At 40.6% G+C, this 26,532-nt stretch overlaps 1 protein-coding gene across 1 annotated transcript in view; it reads left to right on the forward strand.

The window, feature by feature from the left end:
• Positions 1 to 26,532, forward strand: part of LOC124171756 (nucleolar protein dao-5-like) — a 51,396-nt gene that overhangs the window by 19,935 nt on the left and 4,929 nt on the right. Inside the window, exons 11-15 of the mRNA XM_046551047.1 lie at positions 3,703 to 3,831; positions 10,359 to 10,451; positions 13,627 to 13,767; positions 14,895 to 15,023; positions 26,125 to 26,217. Coding sequence (XP_046407003.1) covers positions 3,703 to 3,831; positions 10,359 to 10,451; positions 13,627 to 13,767; positions 14,895 to 15,023; positions 26,125 to 26,217 — 585 coding nt within the window. The remainder of the gene's footprint in view (positions 1 to 3,702; positions 3,832 to 10,358; positions 10,452 to 13,626; positions 13,768 to 14,894; positions 15,024 to 26,124; positions 26,218 to 26,532) is intronic.

Below are 26,532 nucleotides of genomic sequence, written 5' to 3' on the forward strand. Positions count from 1 at the left end.
CTACTTCCTTGTTCCATTTCTACTTGCCAGTAGCCCTTTTCTAAGTCAAGAGTGCTTACCCACTTAGCTCCCTTAAGCCTATCGAGGATAGTGGCAATATACGGTAGTGGGTAGGCATCTTTCCGGCTCAAGGAATTCACCTTCCGAAAGTCTACCACAAACCTACGCGACCCATCCTTCTTAGGAACCAAAATAATTGGGGACGACCATGGACTTTTAGAAGGCTCAATTACGCCGTCCCTCAACATTTCATCGACCTGGGCATTGATTTCGTCCTGAATTTTGGGAGAAACAGGATAATATCGTTGCTTAACGGGGACTGCGTCTCCGGTATCGATACGGTGGCGAATTACATCAGTTCTCCCAGGTACATTTTGAAAAAGTGCCAGTTCCCGCTCCAAAAAATTCGAGGTTTCGTCACTAACTTCGACTGTTCCCACGTCGTTGTTTACAGCCAACCCCCTTTGAGGCGGGTCTTCTCTTAATGTCATGACCGGGACTTTGGTTCCATCAGCAAAAATTAATAACTTTTCTTTACCAAAACGTATTGTTGGCCCACATGCGAAAAAAAAGTCTGCTCCCAACAGAATTTCGCACGGCATCCCCGACAAGACATATAACTTACTTGCCCATTTAAAAGAGCCAATTTTTACGGACGTACATATCGGTGGGTCTAAAGGTACTATTCGACCGTCCGCAACCTCCACGCGTTTGTTATGGCCATGAGAGACAAGTTCACCCGTATCGGTGAGATAGTTTGCTATCTCTTTATTGACTAAGGAAATAGATGCCCCGGTGTCTAATAGTGCCTTCACCTTACGCCCTTTTAATTCGACAGCTACAAAAAAACGTCCCTCTTTCGCGTAGCATACACGATCTCGGACTTTAGAGTTCATGAAGCCGCGAACGTTTTCCACCCACTCTTTCCAATCTTTGTTTCTAGATGACGGGTTGGAGTAGCGACTCTCTGACCCCGTGATCAGAGAGTCGCATTCTAGTTTAAATCTACGCTTGCGACAACTGACCTCTTAGATATATTGGTGGACTTCCGCGGCTCAGGGCACGAACGAGCTATGTGTCCCGTTTTCCCACAGTGCCAGCAATTTTCGGCCTTGGTCGCGCTAGTGCCTCCTTGCACCTCGCGTTCGACCGTTGGGACATAGCCAAACTCGCGATCAACCATTTCATAGGGCCGTGGAGGAGGGCGATAAAGTTTACAGCGTTCTTGTCGCGCCTCAATTTCTGCGCCCACGCTAACAAGTTCGGTAAAACTATGAATGCTTAGCGATGTTATCTTAGTTAAGTAGAACGGATGGAGATTATCTAGCGCTAAGGAGAGTAGTTCCCCTTCCTCCAATGAATTTTCCAGTCTAGCATTCATCGTTCTGAGCACTGTAATGCATTCATTTATCCTCTCCCCTTCGCCTTGCGTGCGGGCAAACATATCCTTCTTTAGCCTAATATTGTACCCAACAGGCAAGTACGCCCTTCTTATTTCTCTTTTAAACTCTCCCCAAGAGGATATACTAAATAGGTTTGCTCGGAGCCATTGAGTCACCTTCATGCCTATCATTTCCGGAACTTAACCCCACATTTCCTCGTCTGAAACTCTCTTATATTCTTTGAAGGCGTCGGCGCGTTCCAAAAAGAGATTTACCCCTTCACCCTCGTCACCGTCAAATCGTAAATTCCAGCGGACGATATCGTTTGTCAGCCCTCTTAAACGCGCTTCACCGTGATCGGGACCCTGAGGAGAGAGCCGCGTCAGGGCTTCTATCAATTGTGACAATTGGTCTGTTGCACGTACTGGTGTTGAAACCCCTCCAGCTTCTTCCTCGGATACACTTGGGGCGTGAATTTCTTTCACTCGATCCCTCAATCGCCGCCTGACTTCGTCCAAAGTTCCGGAATGGTCTAACGTGAACCTGTGACACCATTGCAACGCGTCCTCTTTCGAAAGGACATTAATCCAACTAGTTCCTGGTGGAACTGCCATTATTTGAAAATAATTCCCTATGCAAAAGGATAAAGGTAAAGGTACTATGACTTCTCGCCTCCGAGGTCCGTCGGGGCATTAATCTACGGGATGGGGTTGGACCGTGGTAAAGGAACGAGGGGTTTGGAAAGCGAAAAACTAATTAGAACACCGAAGCTGCTGGCTGTCCCACCAAAAACACTTAATGGGTAACTAATTGTAAATTCGTACTTACAGAATGATGTCGAGCCCCACGACGGGCGCCATGTAACAAAAAAAAGGTTTATTGCCTCAGATACACAATCACAATTTCAATTTCTATCACAAAACGGTGCCGTGCACACGCGGCCAGGCTTCGACCGCACTCTCCAGCTCAGCACGACCCACTGCCCGCGGCTCCTCGTAACCGACTGCCTACACGCCGCTCACCAGCCCTCACTCCTCCGGGCGGCCGGTCTTCAGGCGTTGTGCGCCAGCCCTGAATCAAGTGGGGCCCTAAAAGGCGCACTTTACCCGTTACAAATTTAGTCACTGGCATGCTAAGTATGCCAGCTAGACTGCTTGAGGGTGAAATAGCATTTGTTTAACAGTAAGGTGTTGAAGTATTTCTTCCCTTTAGTTATTATTATTATGCTGATGACACCAGTTTATTAATACAGGCCCAAAACTACCTTTCTCTACAAGAAAAAATAACTAGAACAACTGATAGTCTTCAAGAATGGCTTCAAGAGAATATGCTCTCTGTTAACTTAAAGAAGGCAGTTTGTATTAATTTTAATTGTCATTTTCAACCAAATGTAAAAACAATGAATTCAGATCTTTCTTTTGTAAATAATGTAAGTTTTCTTGGTGTTTTTGTTGACAAATCCATGAAATGGAGTCCCCAATTGAAGGGCTAAAATCAAAGTTATCCCGTGTTGTATTCCAAATTAGATACCTGAGGGCCAGTACCTCTCTAAATATTCTAAAATGCTTGTATTTTGCTAATTTCCAGTCCCTTATTTTTTACAGAATTATTTTCTGGGGGAATAGTAACCACAGCTCTGAGATCTTTACGATTCAGAAAAAAATTTTGCGAACCATGTTATGATTACCTTACAGAGAATCATGCAGAATTCACTTTAAAAATCAAAAAATAAAGACTTTATCCTCTTTATACATCCTTAACATACTGGTATTTATAAAAAGAAATATAAATTTTTTTGTTAAAAACAACGAGTACTATAGCTATAAAACTAGATCTAGTGATAAACTACATGTCTTAACTAGAAATAAAAAACTATGCAGTGATGGTCCGTACCATAATGGAAAAAAATTGTACAACATTCTACCCCAGAGTATCAGGAATATCACATCCCTTGGGCAATTTTAAAAAAAAGTAAAAACCTTATTACTCAGTGAAGTTTTTTATACTGTTGATGAATTCTCTTTTTATCTAAAAACCCAAGAGGAATTGTAATTTGTAAAATGTTGGAAAATTGTAAATTAGTGAAAACTTGCTAATATTATCATTCATAAAACCTACTTATAAATTGTATACTATATTGTATCTTATGTTTCAATTTTGCATGTTTGCATTTGCCAATGTGAAAATTTTCAATTCCTACGGAATGTGAACATTGAATCTCTGTATTTTAAGGAGTAGATATAATATGACAAAGCCTATGTCTACATTATGTAAGACCAAGCAGGTGAATAAAATTTCTATTTCTATTTCTATTCTATAGCTGAGGGAACGCAGACTTGAGGAAAAAAAGCCAATGAGAAAATCAGACCCATGTGTACCTACCGGCTTCCGATACCCTTGTCCTTCTTTAACAAAGCCCAGCTCCTCACTTCAAGATGTTCAACACAAGGTTAGTTACATAAAGTATTTAATATCAGAAAATGAATTGTTTATATAATCATACCTCTCATTGAAACCTGAGGGATTAAATACTTAGAAGGCTTCCTTCAATGCTGCTCACAGCCAGGTGTTACTTTTTTGGACGGATACATATTCATTCATCTATGAACACGGAGCCAAATTATTATTATAAAGGTGCATGAGCTACCATACCCTTTTCCAACTACATACATATACAGACTGTCCCAAGGGTCGTGTGTCATTTTTGACCTATAATTTTAGTAACTTTCCATCGAGCAATTTTCATGAAAATTGGCACACTTATGGGGAAAGGTCCTAAGTTTTGTTGAATGTAAGCAAAATTTTACAATTTTGACCTTTTGACCTCACAATTTGGGTCCAAACCAAAAATTTGAATTTGCCTTATGGGGTTTCAATGTTAAAAAAATCGAGATAGAAAAATGTCTGAATTTCATTGACCAATATGTCAATTCTTAGGTTTTCGGACACGAAAAACCCGAAAATAATACTTTTATTCACGAAAATTCAACCGTTGACCCAGTAAGGTCACCGTCAAGGTCATAAGGGTAACAAAAAGAATAGCATACCAACAAAGGTGTCGATCCATGGGTTTTATAGGGTGCCAAAGTCATTGGTATTGTCCAAATACCCGTATTATTCACTTATTGACCTCCGAGGGTCACAATGGGGGTCAAAGATCATAGAGTTAAACGTCGGGCCATCATGACAACCAACGTGCCAAACCATAGGTTTTTAAGGGTGCCAAAGTCGGTTAGGCAGTTCATAGATCCGTGTGTTGATTTTTTGACCTCCGAGGGTCACAATGGGGGTCAAAGGTCATAGAGTTAAACGTCCGGCCATCATGACAACCAACGTGTCAAACCATATGTTTTAAAGGGTGCCAAAGTTGGTTTTTCAGTTCATAGATCCGTATAACAGATTTTTTTGATCTCTGAAAGTCATAATGGGGGTCAAAGGCCATAGAGAAAATATGCAATGCGCTAACCCCTTCCTTCCAAAATTTTTCCATTTCCTCGCAATCTTTTCCGACAGACCGCCATGCCCTCTTATTTTCATGCCGCAGTTGATTATTTATTTCTTTAAACATTCTTTTGATTTGCCGCCCAAAGTGAAAGAAAAAACTCAGTTTAAAAAGATATTGGCTAAGTCCGAAATTATAAGCTAAAGCATAAAAGAAATGGATGAATCCTGCTTTTATTTTGATTGTATCATGCAATATGATAAAAATTTGACCATTAAAGAGAAATATCATAAAACGACAAAATTAATAGGATTATAAACTGAAATGTGAACACGGAGTTTACATTATGCTAGTTAACCATTCAATTGCAGAAATATTTTCGATTGCCATGCGCTTCTTCTCGAAGCTCCTGCACCATTACACTTTCTAGGGCTTCAAGTTTAGAATATTTAAAGTTCGTCATAACGCACACCTGGTATTGTCCATTAAACCAATATTTTTAAAACCAATGGCATTTCAGCGTAGTTATCAAGAAAGTCCTATGTGGCGTTAGACCTCCATAGGACCTTCTTTGCAGAGAGATGTAGTGGAAGAATGTGGACACAGAGTCGGGCAAAAGGATGTCTAGGGAAATAAATAATCTACAACGGCGTGAAACTAAGAGGGCAAGGGAGGCTTGTCGGAAAAGACAGTGGATGTGTGTTCTATGCCACTCACTTGGTCACCATTCAAAACCTTTGGTTGAGGACATTAATTTTCCTATTATTTCAAAACACACATCTATGACCTTTGATCCCTTTATGACCCTTGCAGGTTCAAAAATCGACAATATGGATGTACGAACTGCAAAACTGACTTGGGCACCCTTTAAAACATATGGTTCGACACGTTGGTCGTCATGATGGCCCGACGTTTAACTCTATGACCTTTGACCCCCATTGTGACCCTCGGAGGTCAATAAGTGAATAATACGGGTATTTGGACAATACCAATGACTTGGGCACCCTATAAAACCCATGGATCGACACCTTTGTTGGTATGCTATTCTTTTTGTTACCCTTATGACCTTGACGGTGACCTTACTGGGTCAACGGTTGAATTTTCGTGAATAAAAGTATTATTTTCGGGTTTTTCGTGTCCGAAAACCTAAGAATTGACATATTGGTCAATGAAATTCAGACATTTTTCTATCTCGATTTTTTTAACATTGAAACCCCATAAGGCAAATTCAAATTTTTGGTTTGGACCCAAATTGTGAGGTCAAAAGGTCAAAATTGTAAAATTTTGCTTACATTCAACAAAACTTAGGACCTTTCCCCATAAGTGTGCCAATTTTCATGAAAATTGCTCGATGGAAAGTTACTAAAATTTTAGGTCAAAAATGACACACGACCCTTGGGACAGTCTGTACTTAACACATTCAGTGCGGAGCACGTCCCCCTATGAGAAAATTGTAGAAAACCTATATAAAACTTCTATGCAACTTATGCAGGTTGTATTCAATTTGTATACAAATTGTATAAACTGTATAAACACACATGCTGTATACAGCATATACAATTGATAACAGTGTATACAGTTGTATACAAACTGTATACACTCTATACAATTTGTTTACAGTATTTCAAAGAAGGTGCCAAAAACCTAAGTCCAAAAATCAACTGAGTTAGGAACCAAAACAATGTTCCACAATCAAGAGTTCAATTGCTTCCAAAGATCATGATTTACATTTTAAACAACATTCTTGGAGATCCATCAACGTTTGTCATTCAATGTCACTTAGAAAAATTTCAACCAACAAAGAGACATCGCAAGAGTGATGATATTTTCTGAAACTATATAGGTAACTGGGGATTGGGTTGGTGTGGTGGCTAGAGTGTTGGCTTCCCACCCGGCAGGCTTGGGTTTAAATCCCGGCAGTGGCAGAGAATTTTCAGATGCTTGATGTTCAGAAATTGACTTGATGTTCCTTACTCCAAAATCTGTCATAGAACATCTTTCTGAAATCCTCCATTTCCTGTGGGAAGGGAAATATGGCATCAGCCCATTCTTTGGCCGCATCCTCTAACATCTGGTAAAATAAACGGGTTCTCAACCGCTGAGGAATGGCATAGATAGAATAATGATTCTCTACCCCTCTCATGAATGCCACTGGGTGTTCGTAAGATCTCCCTCGGAATTTAAGATTTGACGGAGGGTTGGGGAAAGCTGAACTAGTTGTGCTATTAGTTCCTCCTAGGTGTAGGTTAGAAATCTCATTGATGACATCCTCTAATTTCTTCCCCTGTTGCGCTGTACTTTTTGTCACCCCCACTATTCTTTCATCGACTACATCAGTGATTTCCCTCTTCACCTCCTCGATCTTATCCTCGAAGTTTTCTACCAACTCTTTCTTTACTTCCTCAACACGGACTCTCATCACTCCCTTTAATCTTTCTATCCATGCTGTTTTCTAATCTCTCACGGGTTCTCTCACCTTCCTCCCTGACTTCATTGATTTCCTCTTTAATTTTAACCCAATTACTCTCAAACTTTTCTGCCTGCCTGTTAAATTTCTCATTTATTTCCTCTCGCAATCCCACGAAATTATTCCTACTCTCTTCAGCTTGCCTCCTACTCTCTTCTGCTTGCTTTTCAAGGGTCTCGGCTTGTTTCTCTAGCGTTTCTGCTTGTTTGACAATTTCACCCTTCATCTCCGCTAAGCTGATCCTGGTCTCATCTGCTTGTCTCCTACTCTCTTCTGCCTGTTTCGCAATTTCTCTCTTCATTTCTGCTAAGTGCTTCCTGGTCTCATCTGCTTGTCTCCCTCTCTCCTCTGTTTGTTTAGTCAAATCACCCTTCATTCCCACAAGCAAATCAAACAATTTCTGCATCTCACTCGGGTTTTCTAAACCTCCTGAGGCTTCACCTTCCGGCCTACTTTCTGATTCACCACCTCCTACGATAGGGTTGCCTTCATCACTAGAAATATCAACTATCCCTACCGACTTCTCTCCCTCTGACTCGTCTTCATTATAGGTACCCGGCTCCCTAAAAGTCTGAAAACTTTCGCCCTTGAGATCCATTACGTTCTAAATTACTTTGGCAAATCACTGAAAAAAATTGGGAGACCACTACCATAAACTGGGATTCGCAGACAGAATATTGTAATGGATAAGGAACTTGGGATCTCAGATTCAATTTTAAACTACGTAGACAGAGAAAAATCACAAACCTGTTGAACAAAAAACACTTCAAAGCAAAATAACTCGGGAAAGAATCGGAACTATGACGCAACCTAACAGTGAAATCGTAGCAACCGCCTTCCCATCTAACAATGCCCCGTGTTCGGTCGCCAAGTATGTGTAACCCGCTCCGTCCGACCTGGTTTCACTTTCAGAGGGGATGGGGGAGGATAGTTTGGAGGGATCGCTCAAGGTAAGCGGGTCGTGGTTCGAGGGCAAGGGGAGATGGAGGGGGGGAAAAGGAAATGGAAAAGTAAGTTGGGGTGGGTTCACTTGCTGAATGGAGGCTGGCGCGTACGAAATAATGAAGGCTTACGTAACAGTTTACAATTCCAACAACAGGTTTAATGTGCACTTCAATTGGGAAATGTTCAACAAAATACATAAAACAATGACTCTCTGAATAACAAAAATTAAACTACTGCTACTGGCCAGTTAAATACCTTGTAACAACAATTAATGAATGTCAAAAAAGAAAATAAACCCTGATTACAATTGTTGGCATGAAATATTACAAAAATGCTCGAAAAATGACAAACGCCAATTCCAAATTATCACTTATTGTCCTACTAACTACAATTAACCATTCACACACACACCGAGACTTAAAAAAAATATTTAAAAAAATGCACGGGAATATATCACTGTTCTTCTTCTCTTGAATGGAAGAGAGAGGGGAATGGGGAATGGGACTCCTCTGATTCTGCTGAAATTTGGGGATATTGGTGGCTAGATTACTTATCGCTCTCGCTGAGTTGTTGGTGGAGAAGATTTCCTCGGCTGGCTCGATATTGCTACTAGTATCGCTGTGGGATGAGAGAACTCCTTCGTTGGCGCCGTGGATTGACGTCTTCTGCCGCGCGTGCCAGAAAGATTCCGTCTTATCTCCTCTTTCCAAGTCACCGCCGTTTAAATATCGCGTCTTCTTCTTGCTGGGCTGCCTCTCTCTCTCTCCTCACAGGATGGATGGGTCGTGTAGCAGAGCCTTTGGCTGACCTCTCCAGCAAAATAGTAGACTCGATGTCGCCCGCACTCCGCTTATATAGCCACTTTCTGGGAGGGGGATGAGTGAACGGAAAAACCCAGGACATTGGGTTTTTTCGGCTATTCTTCCATAGGGGAGGGGGGGGGGGTTCTGTGGAGGGCGAGGTTGGAGGATTACATCACCTCCGTATGCAGGTGTTCCGGCTTCACAGTGGGGTGGGGGAAAACATGCTACGAATCACGTAGACAACGGAACTTTCCACACTTCGTAGACGGAAGAATCGTGGGAGGGGTGGGGAACGGAAAAATACAAAATCTAGTCATTCACACCTCACTTCTCATTCACACGCACACATTCACACAAAATTACATAAGCATTCACACGAAATTATATAACCCTTTACAATTTACACAAGCCTTCCCTACCTCGTAAACGCCGCTTTAATAATCCATGAACCGAGCCAAACGGCAACGGTTACAATATGTATAAGGTAGTGGGGATTTGCCACTTGACGATCGTATTTTCCAAGACTACGTACTTGAACCATTCATACACCTTGAACCAATATAACTTGAACCATTTCCTTCATCTCGTTTTATCAGAAATTTTCTACAGTCGAAATTGTGTTAAATGCTATGTACAATGCTTAATAAAAGTATAAGTATTCATGAAACATGTACCATAAAATAATAAAATGCCTATAACTGAAGTAATTGTAGCATTATGATAACACCGCCAACATTTTCTATAATACCGAAATCACATGGTTTTAAAACGAATTTTAGCAAAAAATAATACCACTTTCACAGACCTCTACCAATAGGGAGCAATATGTAGAATGAAAATACCACCTTAAAGATGGTAATCTAAATACATACAAGTCTCAACCACTAAACAGTACCAAGGATGTCCCACTGGGATCCATTCTTGGCTCTTTATTATTCCTACTCTGCACAAATGACTTACCAATTATGATAATATACGTTCTTGTGCTCCATATTTGAGATCGGTATGTGTCACTGCCTAGGTGCTTGTTAACATATGCTCATAGCATGTACGTGCTAACTTCCTACTCGTCACAGAACAAGGCTCGGAGAGTGGTGCCCCGAGGTGGCAAGTTTAAACATTACCAAGAGGAATTTTCGAACATCCCGGGTACCTGGTTTTCTGGGTTTCTGGATTCCAGATTTGAGGTTCTCAACTGTATATGAAATATATTCAACAAATATCATCTGAAATGTTAGTTATGGTGACTAAGGCATAGTTTCATTGACTGATACATAGTTAATTTCAAATCTTTATTATTACATGACATATCCTGAAAGGGGGGAAAGTCGGATTTGGATTGGAGTCTACCTCCCCTGGTCCCAGCTACTACTTCTGCTGCGAATGATGATGAAAGATCTCCTTCTTCAGAGGTTAGTAATCAAAATATTTAATATGAATTAATGGTTAATTTTACATCCTCAGCTCCTCAACGCACCATGAAGGATAAAATGCATAGCTGTTTAAAAATTAGCCAAATATGTACCATTCTTTATAACCTGTCCTATGTAACTCATTCGGGGCCGTCCCTTGCCCTTTTTCCCTTCCACTTGTCCTTTAACGATTGTCTTTATCGGACCATCGTGCCTCAAAATTTGGCCAAATAAGTTGTGCCGTCTTCTGCTTAAGGTTTTTAGGAGGTTTCTCTTTTCTCCCACTTTAGCACTTTCTCGTTACATATACGGCCAATTCATTTCATCTTTATCATTCTTCAGTAGCAAGACATTTGGAAAGCTTCCACTCTTCACTTCTCTGCTGCTGTCAACATCCAAGCCTCACTACCGTCAATACTTGACTACAGGGGGATTTCATCTCAAATCAGGCAGATAGTGCAAAATCATGTCAGGTGACCCTCACCGATTTCTCTGAAATTTATATATGTGAAAGCAGTATCCTTATGATGAATAACGATGACTTTATCTCTGCTCAGAACTGAACCGTCATAAAGTTACCGCCCCTTGAACATTGCAGTGTCAGGCCTCGGAGTAAAAAATGAAAAATCACATAAATGCTGATTACTAAGGAACCATGGCCCATAAAGCAGTGGTTATTGTTTTATTTTGAAGAGAATTCATTTGTGCACATTATGGCATAACTTGCAAGTCATTTGAAGCAATAATAAACAAATAGGACTTGTTTAAACAATAAAAATTAGTCATTATTTAACAATTTATTACTAAAAAAGGCCACCTTTTATTTTCTTTAAAATATCTCAGCGGGTAGTTTAAATGTTCTGCTTTCAATTAAAATGATAAAAAAGGTAGTATTTTTATACTTTTTGTTTCAAGGCATGTCAAAGTTAGGCATGTTTTCGACTCTTTTACACCAAGATTGCATACCTTCAAGGGGGGAAAAAATGCCGTTTCTTTAGCTACTTAGCATTCATAACAGTGAAAAGTTCATATCTGAATGATTGGTTACATCTATTGACTGAAAGCAAGTTCAATCTTGTTTACTTCCATGGCATCCAATGTGTGCAAACACCCACTGCTACTGGCTGGAAACGATGAATGAGTCGCAATTTGTATGTCTTTCTTCTACTTTGGGCCATGTGGAACATTTCGATGGACCATGTGGATGCATAAATGAGACACTAATGTCATTCTCTTCTGAAGACACTGCAGTGATTTTTGAAATTGACCAGGTTTTTCGGAAACACACAATGAAGTCATTCATGGTGAGATTTTGAGTAGTGTACATGTGTCATTATATCTGAATTTGTTAGTGTCAGCTCTGAGCTCTGTGCCTCATGTATACATTGGTAATCTCAGATGATGTAAAACTCCTATCTACTCGTATAGCATCTAGGTCCCTGTGACGTCATGTGGAGTGGCATCGCATCGGCGCCAGTCTATCCTTTTTCAAATGAGGTTAAAATTGACCATTAACATTCGTCTAAACAGGGATTTCTAAAAATCAAATAATTTGTATATTATGAATACGCTAAAGGTGGGTAACGAATCGCAATCAATGCCTTTCGTTTTCTTTGATGAAGGAAAATGAAAGGAATGAACCCTATTTGGCTAGTTTAACATGTGTAAAATGCAAAAGTTTGATATTACGCAAAGATATACTCACATGTTGTACAAAGGACTTGTTTGAATTTACTTGCCACAATTGAAATATCTCAGGTTTTAGTTTGTGTCATAATTTTTGACCAATTCTTGCAACTCTATCAGATGGACCCTATTCATGTCCTGTTGCATTGAATAACCACCAATGACTTTCTTCCTGTTTAAGACTTTTCTCGAAGTCAAATATCTGAAATGTTTTTTTAATTAGCGGCTAACTTTTCTAAAATATATAATTTATTTCTCCATATGATATCTTTTTACTCTATCGTTCTTCCATTTGATTCATCCTAAGAAAAGCATAGTCTTGGTAGTTAACAGACACGGGACAACTAAAGCTCGCTCTGTAATCCACACAATCAAACGGGCTGTGACACTAACAAATTCAGATATAATGACACATGTACACTACTCAAAATCTCACCATGAATGACTTCATTGTGTGTTTCCGAAAAACCTGGTCAATTTCAAAAATCACTGCAGTGTCTTCAGAAGAGAATGACATTAGTGTCTCATTTATGCATCCACATGGTCCATCGAAATGTTCCACATGGCCCAAAGTAGAAGAAAGACATACAAATTGCGACTCATTCATCGTTTCCAGCCAGTAGCAGTGGGTGTTTGCACACATTGGATGCCATGGAAGTAAACAAGATTGAACTTGCTTTCAGTCAATAGATGTAACCAATCATTCAGATATGAACTTTTCACTGTTATGAATGCTAAGTAGCTAAAGAAACGGCATTTTTTCCCCCCTTGAAGGTATGCAATCTTGGTGTAAAAGAGTCGAAAACATGCCTAACTTTGACATGCCTTGAAACAAAAAGTATAAAAATACTACCTTTTTTATCATTTTAATTGAAAGCAGAACATTTAAACTACCCGCTGAGATATTTTAAAGAAAATAAAAGGTGGCCTTTTTTAGTAATAAATTGTTAAATAATGACTAATTTTTATTGTTTAAACAAGTCCTATTTGTTTATTATTGCTTCAAATGACTTGCAAGTTATGCCATAATGTGCACAAATGAATTCTCTTCAAAATAAAACAATAACCACTGCTTTATGGGCCATGGTTCCTTAGTAATCAGCATTTATGTGATTTTTCATTTTTTACTCCGAGGCCTGACACTGCAATGTTCAAGGGGCGGTAACTTTATGACGGTTCAGTTCTGAGCAGAGATAAAGTCATCGTTATTCATCATAAGGATACTGCTTTCACATATATAAATTTCAGAGAAATCGGTGAGGGTCACCTGACATGATTTTGCACTATCTGCCTGATTTGAGATGAAATGGCCCTACATCTATTAATAAATAATTAGTATGGCTTTACTGGGACTTAAAACTAGATTTTCTCTCTTTGCATGATTTTTCAAAGCTGTTTGGTAGGAATATATTATTTTTACTCTCATAAATTTTGCTACTGAACTCTGAGGTACTATAAGTAAGTCCTCACTAACAATTTTCTTCCTCAGCAGGAGCACAAAATGAAAGAGAGAAAGCTTATTGGAAAATCAGTTTCTGACATCCCTCAATTGTCAGACGAACAGTCTCGTCCTCAATCACCAACCCTTCCTCCTGAATTTCAGTTTGACAGGTCACCATCTCTTCGCAAGGTTAGTAATGTAAAATGTTTTCATAAGTATGGTCGAAATTTGCTTGAAAACTGTAGTAGTTTGTCTCCAAAAATGACCCTAAGATGACCAATTTGAACCAAATGTGTGTGCTGTCTCCATTTGTTTATTTAATGCAAACCCTCTATTTATTTTGTAGTTCATGCAACTGTTAGGAGCCTGTGATTGAGATTAGTTTTGTTAAAAATGAGGATTTAGTAATATAAACTCGATCAGATGATTTAACTTTTGAAATGGAGTACCCCATAAGCATACAAAAATACATTGTGGGCAGAAAATCTGTCATGGGAAAAACAAGAGCATGAACTCTTCATATTGATGATATCATTTTGTGCCAGTTGATGGATTGTGGGTTGTGGGCTGTTCATGCATGATGTAAAAATGTTTTTATTTAGTGGGAGCAGAAATCAGACGAATGGTTTTTGGCTATAGAGGAAACTGTTATATTTATCGCAAATGTTTTGACAGAAATGCCATGATATAAAAATTGACGTGTCATTGATTGATACACTCATCTAAAAATACTGACAAAGGACAATTTTGTTGGACATTTTGTTAAGTATCAATATTTCAGACTGTTTTGATGATCATTTTCAATAGGTAGCACTAATGTTAAAAATCTTTGGTAATTTACTTTTAAACTTTATTTTGTTAGCCTTCTTTTCCTCCTACAAAAAATGAACAAAATCAATTTTCCAGGAAATTGTTTCTAGGTTTTAAATTTGCATTTAATTGTTTCTGTAACTTTATTTTTTAATTTATAAATTAAAAACTGCAAAGTATTTAATCAAAAAAATTTGACAATTATGATAAAAAAATGGTTTCCCAGTCATAAATTTTGTTGGAAAACCTCAGATTCTTGATTAGCCAAAAATGCAGAGGTACCAAATAGCATCTCTCCATTGCAATGTCACAGTCTTTTTTGACCTGGCATCTTGGAAAATTTTAAGAAAAACTTTGGGAGAACAGGATGACTAACATGGGTAAAAAGTCACACATTAAATGTAGTCACTGGCATGCTAAGTATGCCAGCTAGACTGCTTGAGGGGAAATAGTATTTGTTTAACAGTAAAGTGCTGAAGAATTTCTTCCCTTTCATTATTCTATAGCTGAGGGAACGCAGACTTGAGGGAAAAAAGCCAATGAGAAAATCAGACCCATGTGTACCTACCGGTTTCGGATACCCACGTGCCTCCTTAACAAAACCCAGCTCCTCACTTCAAGATGTTCAACACAAGGTTAGTTACATAATGTATTTAATATCAGAAAATGAATTGTTTATATAATCACACCTCTCATTGAAATCTGAGGGATTACATACTTAGAAGGCTGAATGCTTCCTTCAATGCTGCTCACAGCCAGGTATTACGTTTTTGGATGGATACATATTCATTCATCTATGAACACAGAGCCAAATTACCATTATATAGGTGCATGAGCTACAATACCCTTTTCTAACTACATACATATATATATATATATATATATATGTTACTTATGAAAGACACCACAGGTGATATGAATATAAATAAATATATATTACTGTATTATATTATATATAAATATATAATACTGTGTCCTTTTCCAATACAAAACCCTGGTTTCTCAATACACATCTTACATTGAATCTCTAATTAATATAATCAATCTCTGCAGCCCACAATCACTCTCAATTATCCACAAAATTCTTACTTCTGCTCATGATTCCCTCACTATGAGGCGTCAAAAAGCCCTGAAGAAACTGTCTTCCCTCTGCCATTCCTTTTTTCAAAACGGACTATCTTTACCACTAATCACTGCAAATCCCCCATCTGCCAGCCCACCTCTACACCTCTATAAACCCGACCTTGCACTTCTTCTCAACCTCCCTGCTCCCCCTCCTGCCACAGCCTCCCGGCCTCCTCCACAGAGGATCCCGCAGCGCGTTTTATCTCCTCCCCCCCACTCCTCCTCTCCCCCTTCTGGAGATAATCAGTCTCCGGAGCATACGGTGGTCAACTTATCTTCCTACTCCCTCACTCCAGACGAAATATCCGTGCTAGATAAGGGATTATCTTTCTCGCCCACACCCAAAGTCGATCCTGTGATGCTCGTAAGCGACACTATCAAGTTTTGCCGACGGTTGAAATGGAAATTCTTCTGGGACGCTCAGTCCTCTCCAACGGCTCCGGCCGCTGTTCAAACTCCTAGCTCTCATCCCTCTCTAGCCAAATTCAAACCTCCTTCGCCTCACGAACCGAAACCTCTTCCCGCCAATCACCCTGTAGAAATATTCACCAATCTCCTTCTTTCCAAAGTTTCGGACCCCACTTTTCTTAACTCTCTTCATCCTCCAACAAACCTCTCCACTACCGAAAAAAGAGCACTGAGCAATCTGAGAAAAAATTCTGATATTGTCGTTACTTCCTCAGACAAAGGATCTACTATTGTTGTGCTCAACTCCACCGACTATCTAACCGAAGCCCAAAGACAACTCTCTGACACCTCTTCCTACACACCTACCTCGCATGATCTCAACCCTGCCTTTCACCGAAACATCCAATCCTTTTTAAAAAGGAAAGCACCAAGAGAGGGCCTTTCTAGTGGAGACATTTCCTTATTATCTCCACCCCATCCGCGAACCCCTCACTTCTACATTCTACCGAAAATTCACAAGGCCAACAATCCTGGTCGCCCAATCGTCTCCTCTTTAAATTCCCCCACAGAACGAATCTCTTCCTTTGTTGACTATTATCTTCAGCCTCTTGTACACTCCCTTCCTTCCTACATTAAAGATACGTACCATTTCCTCAATCGCCTCCATTCCACCTCTCTCCCGGTTGATAAAGACATCATTATGGTCACTATCGACGTGACCTCACTATACACCTCTATACCTCATGTAGAAGGCCTTGCCTCCCTTCGACACTTTCTTGACAATCGACCTACACCTCAGATACCCAGCACTGACTTTTTAATCGATCTCTCTCACCTAATCCTCACTAAAAACGCCTTCTCCTTCAACGATAAACATTATTTGCAGATCAAAGGTTGCGCCATGGGAAGCAGATTCAGCCCTTCATACGCAAATTTATTTCTTGGTCTCCTTGAAGAATCCTTCCTATCATCCTACCCACTTCAACCGTCACTTTGGCTTCGCTATATAGATGATATCTTCCTTCTCTGGCCTCATGGAGAAGACTCACTGAGCTCTTTCATTTCAGCACTCAATGAATTCTCCGAACTATCTTTTACCTCTAACCATTCCCCCTCCCGAATAACATTTCTCGATGTTACCATTTCCCTAGAAAATAAAAGTTTCATCACTTCAGTCCACATTAAACCTACTAACAAACAACAATATCTTCACTTCAACAGCTGTCACCCCTCACACACTAAACAATCCCTTCCTTACTCTCTCTCAGTAAGAGGCCACAGAATCTGCAATAATCCCGAATCCTTGGACATTTTTCTTAATAATCTTCACCACTCCCTTCTTCGTAGAGGATATCCTGAGAACCTTCTGCGTAAGAAAATCCTACACAATACTTACAAACCCAAAATTCATACCAAGAAACAAACCACACATCTCTCCCTTTCCACCACATACTTCCCGGGCGTGCAGGCTTTGAACAGAATCATCAAAAGCCTTTTTCCGATTCTTTCTAGCAATGTCACTACTGGAAAAATCTTCTCTAGCTGTCCATCCTTATCCTTCCGTCGGCCGCCAAATCTATCTTCCATTCTCAAAACGACTAAACCACTCTCAAGGTTCACCACCCGTACTAGCTCTTTACCTATCCCTTGCCAACGACCCCGGTGCAAAACGTGTGCTATCCTCATTACCCAGCCACTTCCTAACAAATTTCTCACTTTTCCGCTTCCTTCCACTCCATCCCCCACCTGTACAACCAGTAACGTAATTTACATCCTTTTATGTAATTCCTGCCCCGCCTTCTACATTGGTTTAACCACCACCTCACTCAACCTACGGATTAACAACCATCGAGCTTCTTGCAAACCCACTTCCCAATCTGCTTCGCTTCCTGTCCCTACCCACGCCTTTTCCCATAATTTAGAATTTGATGACTGCTTTCACATAGGAATACTTGCCTCTCTCCCACCCTCCGCCTCACCGCTAGAATTAAAAACGCTTGAATTGTCTTCCATTTGGCTACACCAAGCATTCAACCCGCCTGGCCTTAACAGGGCCCACTGATCTCCATAGCCTTCTCCTATCCCCCATTCCCCATCCTCTCCCTTCCCCTATCTTATCCTAATCTCCTCAGCCTTTAGGCATCCTCTGTCCTCGTCCTCAGTCTCTTCTTGCCTCCCTCCCGACGAAGACCCTAAGAGGTCGAAAATTTGAAAGAAACTAACGTGTGAGTCCTCTTTTATTTGTGTCTGTGTTTTTTGTGGCCTATCATGGCATTTATTTATATATATATATATATATATATATATATCCTGTCTCTTTCCTGCTATTGTGTGAGTGTGTATCTTTCCTTTCATCCTTGTGTCCTCATCCAATCCTTCTGTTGGTGAGTGGTGAGCTGCCCCTGTACCATCTATTGGTTACTCTTGTGGGCCAAAGCAAAGGTTGTTTACTGTGTAAAAACCCTGCCGAAATCATGGTAAATCTAAGCATCCTGGTAGCGCAACTGGTAGAGCACCTGGCCGGCAACCAGGAGGTTCTGGGATCATAAACTCACATAAATACCTAATTTTTCGGTGGCATTACAACCTTCCTCGGAGTTAGGTAAAAGACTGTAGGTAAAGGGTAATGCCTGTTCTACATACTCGGATCAGCGCCTAGGATCAGCCGTCCTGGCGGCTGATCTTGCCGTGTAGAGACGTTGCCACGGCTCAGCCGAGGGGGTCGGATCATCTCGCCTGGGACCCCCAGCTTAAGTTAAACGCTGTGCTGTTGTCGTCAACTCTCTCTCACATGGCGCGTGTATTTGGATGCGTTTGGTTTTCTTCTGAGTGTGGTTCTTCTCACTGAGCTAATAAAGAACAAAGTTAGCGGCGCGTGCTCGAAATGGGATTGTGGATGAGACCAACGCCCTTACTGGAATATTATAATACGTTCCCAGTGAACAAGAAATTTGAAAGCCTTTACCGTCGTCGCCTTCTCGTCAAACAGGAACATTCCATTGATGATCCGAAACAGTCGTAAATTTAATTAACGGAGTCATAATATACCAAATATATATTTAGGATTTTTTTCTATGTAAAAACTTCAAAATTCTCAACTTAACCTGCAACAAAACCTGAAGAAGCAATGTATTATCGTCCTAGCCGACGAAAAATCATCTTAATTATTGTAAATTCATCTCCTTCCGTATAAGTACCTCAGATATCAACTCGGGAATTCACTGACCCCGCTAAAATAAATCCAGTAATTATGTGCTTTGCTAGAACTTTTCCCATAAAATGCTTCAGCACTCGCCGATTCTCAAGTGTTCTTAGGCTTTCAGTTATTGCCATCAGATGGCGAGGGGTCGACTTAAGCCTCTCGTTAAGAATGGGTTCGCGCTGAGCGATTTGGCTGAGCTAAGCCGGATGAGCTGATCCGAGCGTGTAGAACAGGCATAAAGGATAGCTGAGGGAAGGGGAAATAGAGGGGAGGTAGGGTCCAAAGATGGGGGAAAAGAGTGAGCTGAGGCAATTAAGGGATTAGCGGTTGATATTTAAGCCGGGGGGATGAAATGCTTTGAATAGCCATATGTAAGTTAATTCAATGGAATTAAGTTTGAGTGGGTGGTCTGTGGGGGAAGGGAGGCTAAAACTGATACATTGTAGCAATCATTGAATTGACGCTGATGAGTGGCCGCATGTTTCGCCACCGGGAGGGACGCAAAGTGAGAGGAAGTGCATGATGCCCTGTGGTTATTGATTCTAAGGTTAAGTGGAGTAGAGGATTTGCCTATATAAAAGGAGGGACAGTGTTTGCATTGAATTAGGTAAACTACATTTTTTGAAGTACAGGAGGCCGCAGGAGGTGGTGGTAGACAGGAGACGAGATGACTAGGGATAGAAGGAGGGGTAAAAATTGGGCAGGTCTTACATCTAGGATGACCGCAGGGCGAAGGTGTACTATTGGGAGTAGTGGGTGACTTCTGTAAGGGGTTAGTTGAGCGGAATAAATTTGAAAGGTTTGCAGGGGGGCAAGTCTGTAACTCTGTTCTCTCCCGAAAATGGGAGAAAGGAGATTCGTGAAGCGCCTGCGCGAGAGTTGTCGCCCGCCCCAAGTCTCTAGGGCGCCCCGCCGGAGAAAGGAGACTATTTGTCGCCTGGGAGAGTACTAGTCTCTCGACCCAAGTCCGTAAGCCCCCTCAAGCGCCTTTGGCGCCCCAGACGGGCGCTTCAGTTACGTCCCCCTCAAGAGCCCGACGTATCTCTTTCTCCCATGGAGAAAGTGCGTATCTCGACAGTGTTTTGTTGTATTTTCTCAATATGGCGCGTTTTCTTTCAAACCATAGAATATTATTGCTAGTATATGAGGTGCATTTAAGAGAAGTGGGGCAATTAACACCAGTGAGAAATTGTTGCGGGATATTAATAAACCGTTTGAGGCGAGGGAGGAAGATTTCCGGCCGCATTAGCGGAGAAGGTTGTCCTATCCGTCCTTCGATGGTCCGATTCTCTTCCTGCTGAAAATCCATCACCCTCAATAGCAGACAAAAACACCGCAATACTATGAAATAACAATTATCTGTAGCTCTGAATTCTTTTCGTGTAAGTAGCGGGGTTTAGAAAGCTAATGCTAATTCAGAGAGCGCAAGAAAAGCACTTTAAATAATGGAAAATAACTTCTAAACAGTTACCTATGAAAAGCAACAGATAGTTAATGAAACACAAGACATGCCCTTATTGTTAAAAGAACTTATTCCACGACAATGTAATAGAGTTTCACCATTTCATTGGTTTCACGAATACGACTGCTCAGCATAACCGTGTGCACACAACATGAGATCGCGAATCGGTTCCGCTGTCAACACATACAGAAGCTATAAATGTACTTCAATAATAAATGAATATCCACAAACTAAGTACTAGCACACACCGTAAATATAAAGTGAGACATAGGCAAATAAAATATAAAAAAAACTGGAAATCACTTCCACTCTTTTATTCATCACGAACAACTTACAATCACTCATTGATCAATTCACTGATTTAAAGCCAGAAATTAGCCCACGAAAGAGGCACAGGTGACTTTTCTGACTATTTTTCGTTAATATACCAGAAAAAGAAACTTCACACACAGCTTTGATCTTGATAGCTTGATCGTGAAATGTCAATGTACCTATCCGATGAACAACGGAGGTGAACACGCCACTGACAATGTTTACATTGCTGTCAGACATTAATCGATATGGTAATAACACTGCTTACAATTCAATCACGATGGAGCACTGATAATTACAACTCTTAGCCGATATTTTTGTACATTGCAACCACTGGCACTGTGATTATCAGCAGATGATTTACGGGAGTTGTCACATTGACAATAACACAATTTTGGCACAAAAGATGTTTGCACAAATCTGCAAGCAGCGAGCAAAAGCTGTATTCACATTAGAAATATACTCTTAATTTTCAACTTTGGTGAGGTTGTAATTGATACGAAATGAAGAATTTACATGGTGACAAGCAAAATTTACGGGCACTTGGATTTAGCCTTGCAGCCGCTTGCAAGCGAGGAATCACTGCGCGCGGTCAAAAATGTAGTCCCGACTTTAGTAAGTCATAATGAGGTTATTATGCATTTAATTTAGAAAATATTTGCATGGATGAATTTGACATAAAATTAAAAACATTTTAAAATTGCACACGGTTAATTTTTCGATAAATCAAGCTCCAATATCAGATTCGCCTTAGAAATTTTTCATACTACCCATCGGAGCGAGTTTTCTCCCATCCGAACGGGAGAAACAGTTCTCTCTACCGAGTTACGGACTTGGGTGGGGAGACAATTTTGGGCGACAACTCTCTCTCCCAAACGAGGCGCCCCAAGTTACCGACTTGCCCTCCTGGAGGGCAAGTCGGTAACTTGGGGCGCCTCGTTTGGGAGAGAGAGTTGTCGCCCAAAATTGTCTCCCCACCCAAGTCCGTAACTCGGTAGAGAGAACTGTTTCTCCCGTTCGGATGGGAGAAAACTCTCTCCGATGGGTAGTATGAAAAATTTCTAAGGCGAATCTGATATTGGAGCTTGATTTATCGAAAAATTAACCGTGTGCAATTTAAAAATGTTTTTAATTTTATTTCAAACTCATCCATGCAAATATTTTCTAAATTAAATGCATAATAACCTCATTATGACTTACTAAAGTCGGGACTACATTTTTGACCGCGCGCAGTGATTCCTCGCTTGCAAGCGGCTGCAAGGCTAAATCCAAGTGCCGGTATATTTTGCTTGTCACCATGTAAATTCTTCATTTCGTATCAATTACAACCTCAACAAAGTTGAAAATTAAGAGTATATTTCTAATGTGAATACAGCTTTTGCTCGCTGCTTGCAGATTTGTGCAAACATCTTTTGTGCCAAAATTGTGTTATTGTCAATGTGACAACTCCCGTAAATCTTCTGCTGATAATCACAGTGCCAGTGGTTGCAATGTACAAAAATATCGGCTAAGAGTTGTAATTATCAGTGCTCCATCGTGATTGAATTGTAAGCAGTGTTATTACCATATCGATTAATGTCTGACAGCAATGTAAACATTGTCAGTGGCGTGTTCACCTCCGTTGTTCATCGTATAGGTACATTGACATTTCACGATCAAGCTATCAAGATCAAAGCTGTGTGTGAAGTTTCTTTTTCTAGTATATTAACGAATAATAGTCAGAAAAGTCACCTGTGCCTCTTTCGTGGGCTAATTTCTGGCTTTAAATCAGTGAATTAATAGTTGTTTTTATCATAACGAGCTTAGTGATTGTAAGTTGTTCGTGATGAATAAAAGAGTGGAAGTGATTTCCAGTTTTTTTATATTTTATTTGCCTATGTCTCACTTTATATTTACGGTGTGTGCTAGTACTTAGTTTGTGGATATTCATTTATTATTGAAGTACATTTATAGCTTCTGTATGTGTTGACAGCGGAACCGATTCGCGATCTCATGTTGTGTGCACACGGTTATGCTGAGCAGTCGTATTCGTGAAACCAATGAAATGGTGAAACTCTATTACATTGTCGTGGAATAAGTTCTTTTAACAATAAGGGCATGTCTTGTGTTTCATTAACTATCTGTTGCTTTTCATAGGTAACTGTTTAGAAGTTATTTTCCATTATTTAAAGTGCTTTTCTTGCGCTCTCTGAATTAGCATTAGCTTTCTAAACCCCGCTACTTACACGAAAAGAATTCAGAGCTACAGATAATTGTTATTTCATAGGATTGCGGTGTTTTTGTCTGCTATTGAGGGTGATGGATTTTCAGCAGGAAGAGAATCGGACCATCGAAGGACGGATAGGACAACCTTCTCCGCTAATGCGGCCGGAAATCTTCCTCCCTCGCCTCAAACGGTTTATTAATATCCCGCAACAATTTCTCACTGGTGTTAATTGCCCCACTTCTCTTAAATGCACCTCATATACGAGCAATACTATTCTATGGTTTGAAAGAAAACGCGCCATATTGAGAAAATACAACAAAACACTGTCGAGATACGCACTTTCTCCATGGGAGAAAGAGATACGTCGGGCTCTTGAGGGGGACGTAACTGAAGCGCCCGTCTGGGGCGCCAAAGGCGCTTGAGGGGGCTTACGGACTTGGGTCGAGAGACTAGTACTCTCCCAGGCGACAAATAGTCTCCTTTCTCCGGCGGGGCGCCCTAGAGACTTGGGGCGGGCGACAACTCTCGCGCAGGCGCTTCACGAATCTCCTTTCTCCCATTTTCGGGAGAGAACAGAGTTACAGACTTGCCCTCCTGGTCGTCTGAATGTGACAGTAGGGGGTTTGGCAAAAAGATTGGCTGTCGACTTATTGTTTTTTAGAATAGGGAAGAGGTCTTTACGGATAGATTGCAGGGATTGTATTCCAGGAAAGTAAGTGGTGCAGAGGGAAAGGTCTCGTGGTTTGTTTCTATTGCACGGTTCTGGGGGGCATTTGTGTTTGAGAATTTTTTTACGTAGGAGGGACTCTGGGTAGCCTCTCTGGAGGAGGGAACGGTGAAGGTTGTGAAGAAAATTATTTAAGGCATCAGGATTACCTATTACAAATACGGTGGCCTCGAATGGAAAGGGAATAGGGAAGGGAGCGTTTAGTGTGGGATGGATGACAACTGCTAAAATGAAGTTTATATATATGAACTTCTTCTTGCCCTTGGGTGGGCACACAAAAAACTTAAAGATTGATTGAAAAACGAAAAATAAAATAAAAGTGAGGAACTTACGGGGAAAGGTTGTTTCTACAAATTTTCGATGGGACGCAGCCCATCTTTCTCAAGTGAGAAGGGGAGGGAAAGTGAAAGGGCATAAGGAAGGGTGCAAAGCAGAGGGCAAAGATGGAGGGAGGAAAAACGGTGGACGTCGATTGGTGGTGTTCTTTCAATCGCCGTCCACCGTTTTTCCTCCCTCCATCTTTGCCCTCTGCTTTGCACCCTTCCTTATGCCCTTTCCTCACTTTCCCTCCTCTTCTCACTTGAGAAAGATGGGCTGTATCCCATCGAAAATTTGTAGAAACAACCTTTCCCCGTAAGTTCCTCACTTTTATTTTATTTTTCGTTTTTCTATCAATCTTTAAGTTTTTTGTGTGCCCACCCAAGGGCAAGAAGAAGTTCCTTTATATTATTTATAATGCTCGTGTGAGTTTTTAAGTATACCGGGACTAGCCACGGTGATAACTTTTTACGGGAGTCACCCGCAATGCACAATTGTGCGAAAAATCCACAGAGAAAAAATCATTCGCCTTGACCGGGATTCGAACCCGGATCCCTCGATTTCCGGCCGAGTGCTTTAGCCAGTTAGTCGGTAGCTTAACTGGCTAAAGCACTCGGCCGGAAATCGAGGGATCCGGGTTCGAATCCCGGTCAAGGCGAATGATTTTTTCTCTGTGGATTTTTCGCACTCGTGTGAGTTTATTTCAAATGTGTGTATATATATATATATATATACCTCTGGTTATCCCCTATCCCTTCCCACCTTCACCCTTCCCGTCACTTACCTCCCTCCCTTCCCCTCCAATCACTTGACCACAGAGTATATATCCCGGTAAAATCTTATGTGTATCACTAGTCTTGAAAATGGTACAGTGTACGGAAACTAGTCGGCAATAAAGTGTGTGTTTTGTAGAAAAGCAAAGTAATTTTCATCCAACCATACATACATATACTTAACAAATTCAGTGCGGAGCACGTCCCCCTATGAAAAATTGTATAAAACCCATATAAAACTTCTACGCAACTAATGCAGGTTGTATACAATTTGTATACAAATTTGTATACAAATTGTATAAACTATATAAACACACATGCTGTATAAAGCATATACAATTGTATACAGTGTATACAGTTGGATACAAACTGTATACACTACAACAAGAAGGTGCCAGAAACTCCAAAAATCAACTGAGTTATGGACCAAAACAATGTTTCACAATCAAGAGTTCAATTGCTTCCAAAGATCATGATTTGCATTTTAAACAACATTCTTGGAGATCCATCGACGTTTGTCATTCAATGCCACTTAGAAAATTTTCTACCAACAAAGACACATCGCAGGAGTGATGATATTGATGCAGATGATATTTTCTGAAACTATATAGGTAACTGGGGATCGGGTTGGTGTGGTGGCTAGAGTGTTGGCTTCCCACCCGGCGGGCTCGGGTTCAAATCCCGGGAGTGGCAGAGAATTTTCAGAGACTGCCCGATCCCTGCTTGAGTGTTGTGTGGAGAACATTTCAAGTGCAACCCTCCGTCCGTCGGATGAGACCAATGGTGTCCCACTGGGATCCATTCTTGGCTCTTTATTATTCCTACTCTGCACAAATGACTTTCCAATTATGATAAATATACGTTCTTGTGCTCCATACTTGAGATCGGTATGTGTCACTGCCTAGGTGCTTGTTAACATATGCTCATAGCATGTACGTGCTAACTTCCTACTCGTCACAGAACAAGGCTCGGAGAGTGGTGCCCCGAGGTGGCAAGTTTAAACATTACCAAGAGGAATTTTCGAACAACCCGGGTACCTGGTTTTCTGGGTTTCTGGATTCCAGATTTGAGGTTCTCAACTGTATATGAAATATATTCAACAAATATCATCTGAAATGTTAGTTATGGTGACTAAGGCATAGTTTCATTGACTGATACATAGTTTATTTCAAATCTTTATTATTACATGACATATCCTGAAAGGGGGGAAAGTCGGATTTGGATTGGAGTCTACCTCCCCTGGTCCCAGCTACTACTTCTGCTGCGAATGATGATGAAAGATCTCCTTCTTCAGAGGTTAGTAATCAAAATATTTAATATGAATTAATGGTTAATTTTACATCCTCAGCTCCTCAATGCACCATGAAGGATAAAATGCATAGCTGTTTAAAAATTAGCCAAATATGTACCATTCTTTATAACCTGTCCTATGTAACTCATTCGGGGCCGTCCCTTGCCCTTTTTCCCTTCCACTTGTCCTTTAACGATTGTCTTTATCGGACCATCGTGCCTCAAAATTTGGCCAAATAAGTTGTTCCGTCTTCTGCTTAAGGTTTTTAGGAGGTTTCCCTTTTCTCCCACTCTTCTTAGCACTTCCTCGGTACTTACACG

Source organism: Ischnura elegans, chromosome X (assembly GCF_921293095.1).
Source record: "Ischnura elegans chromosome X, ioIscEleg1.1, whole genome shotgun sequence".
Lineage (NCBI taxonomy): Eukaryota > Metazoa > Arthropoda > Insecta > Odonata > Coenagrionidae > Ischnura > Ischnura elegans.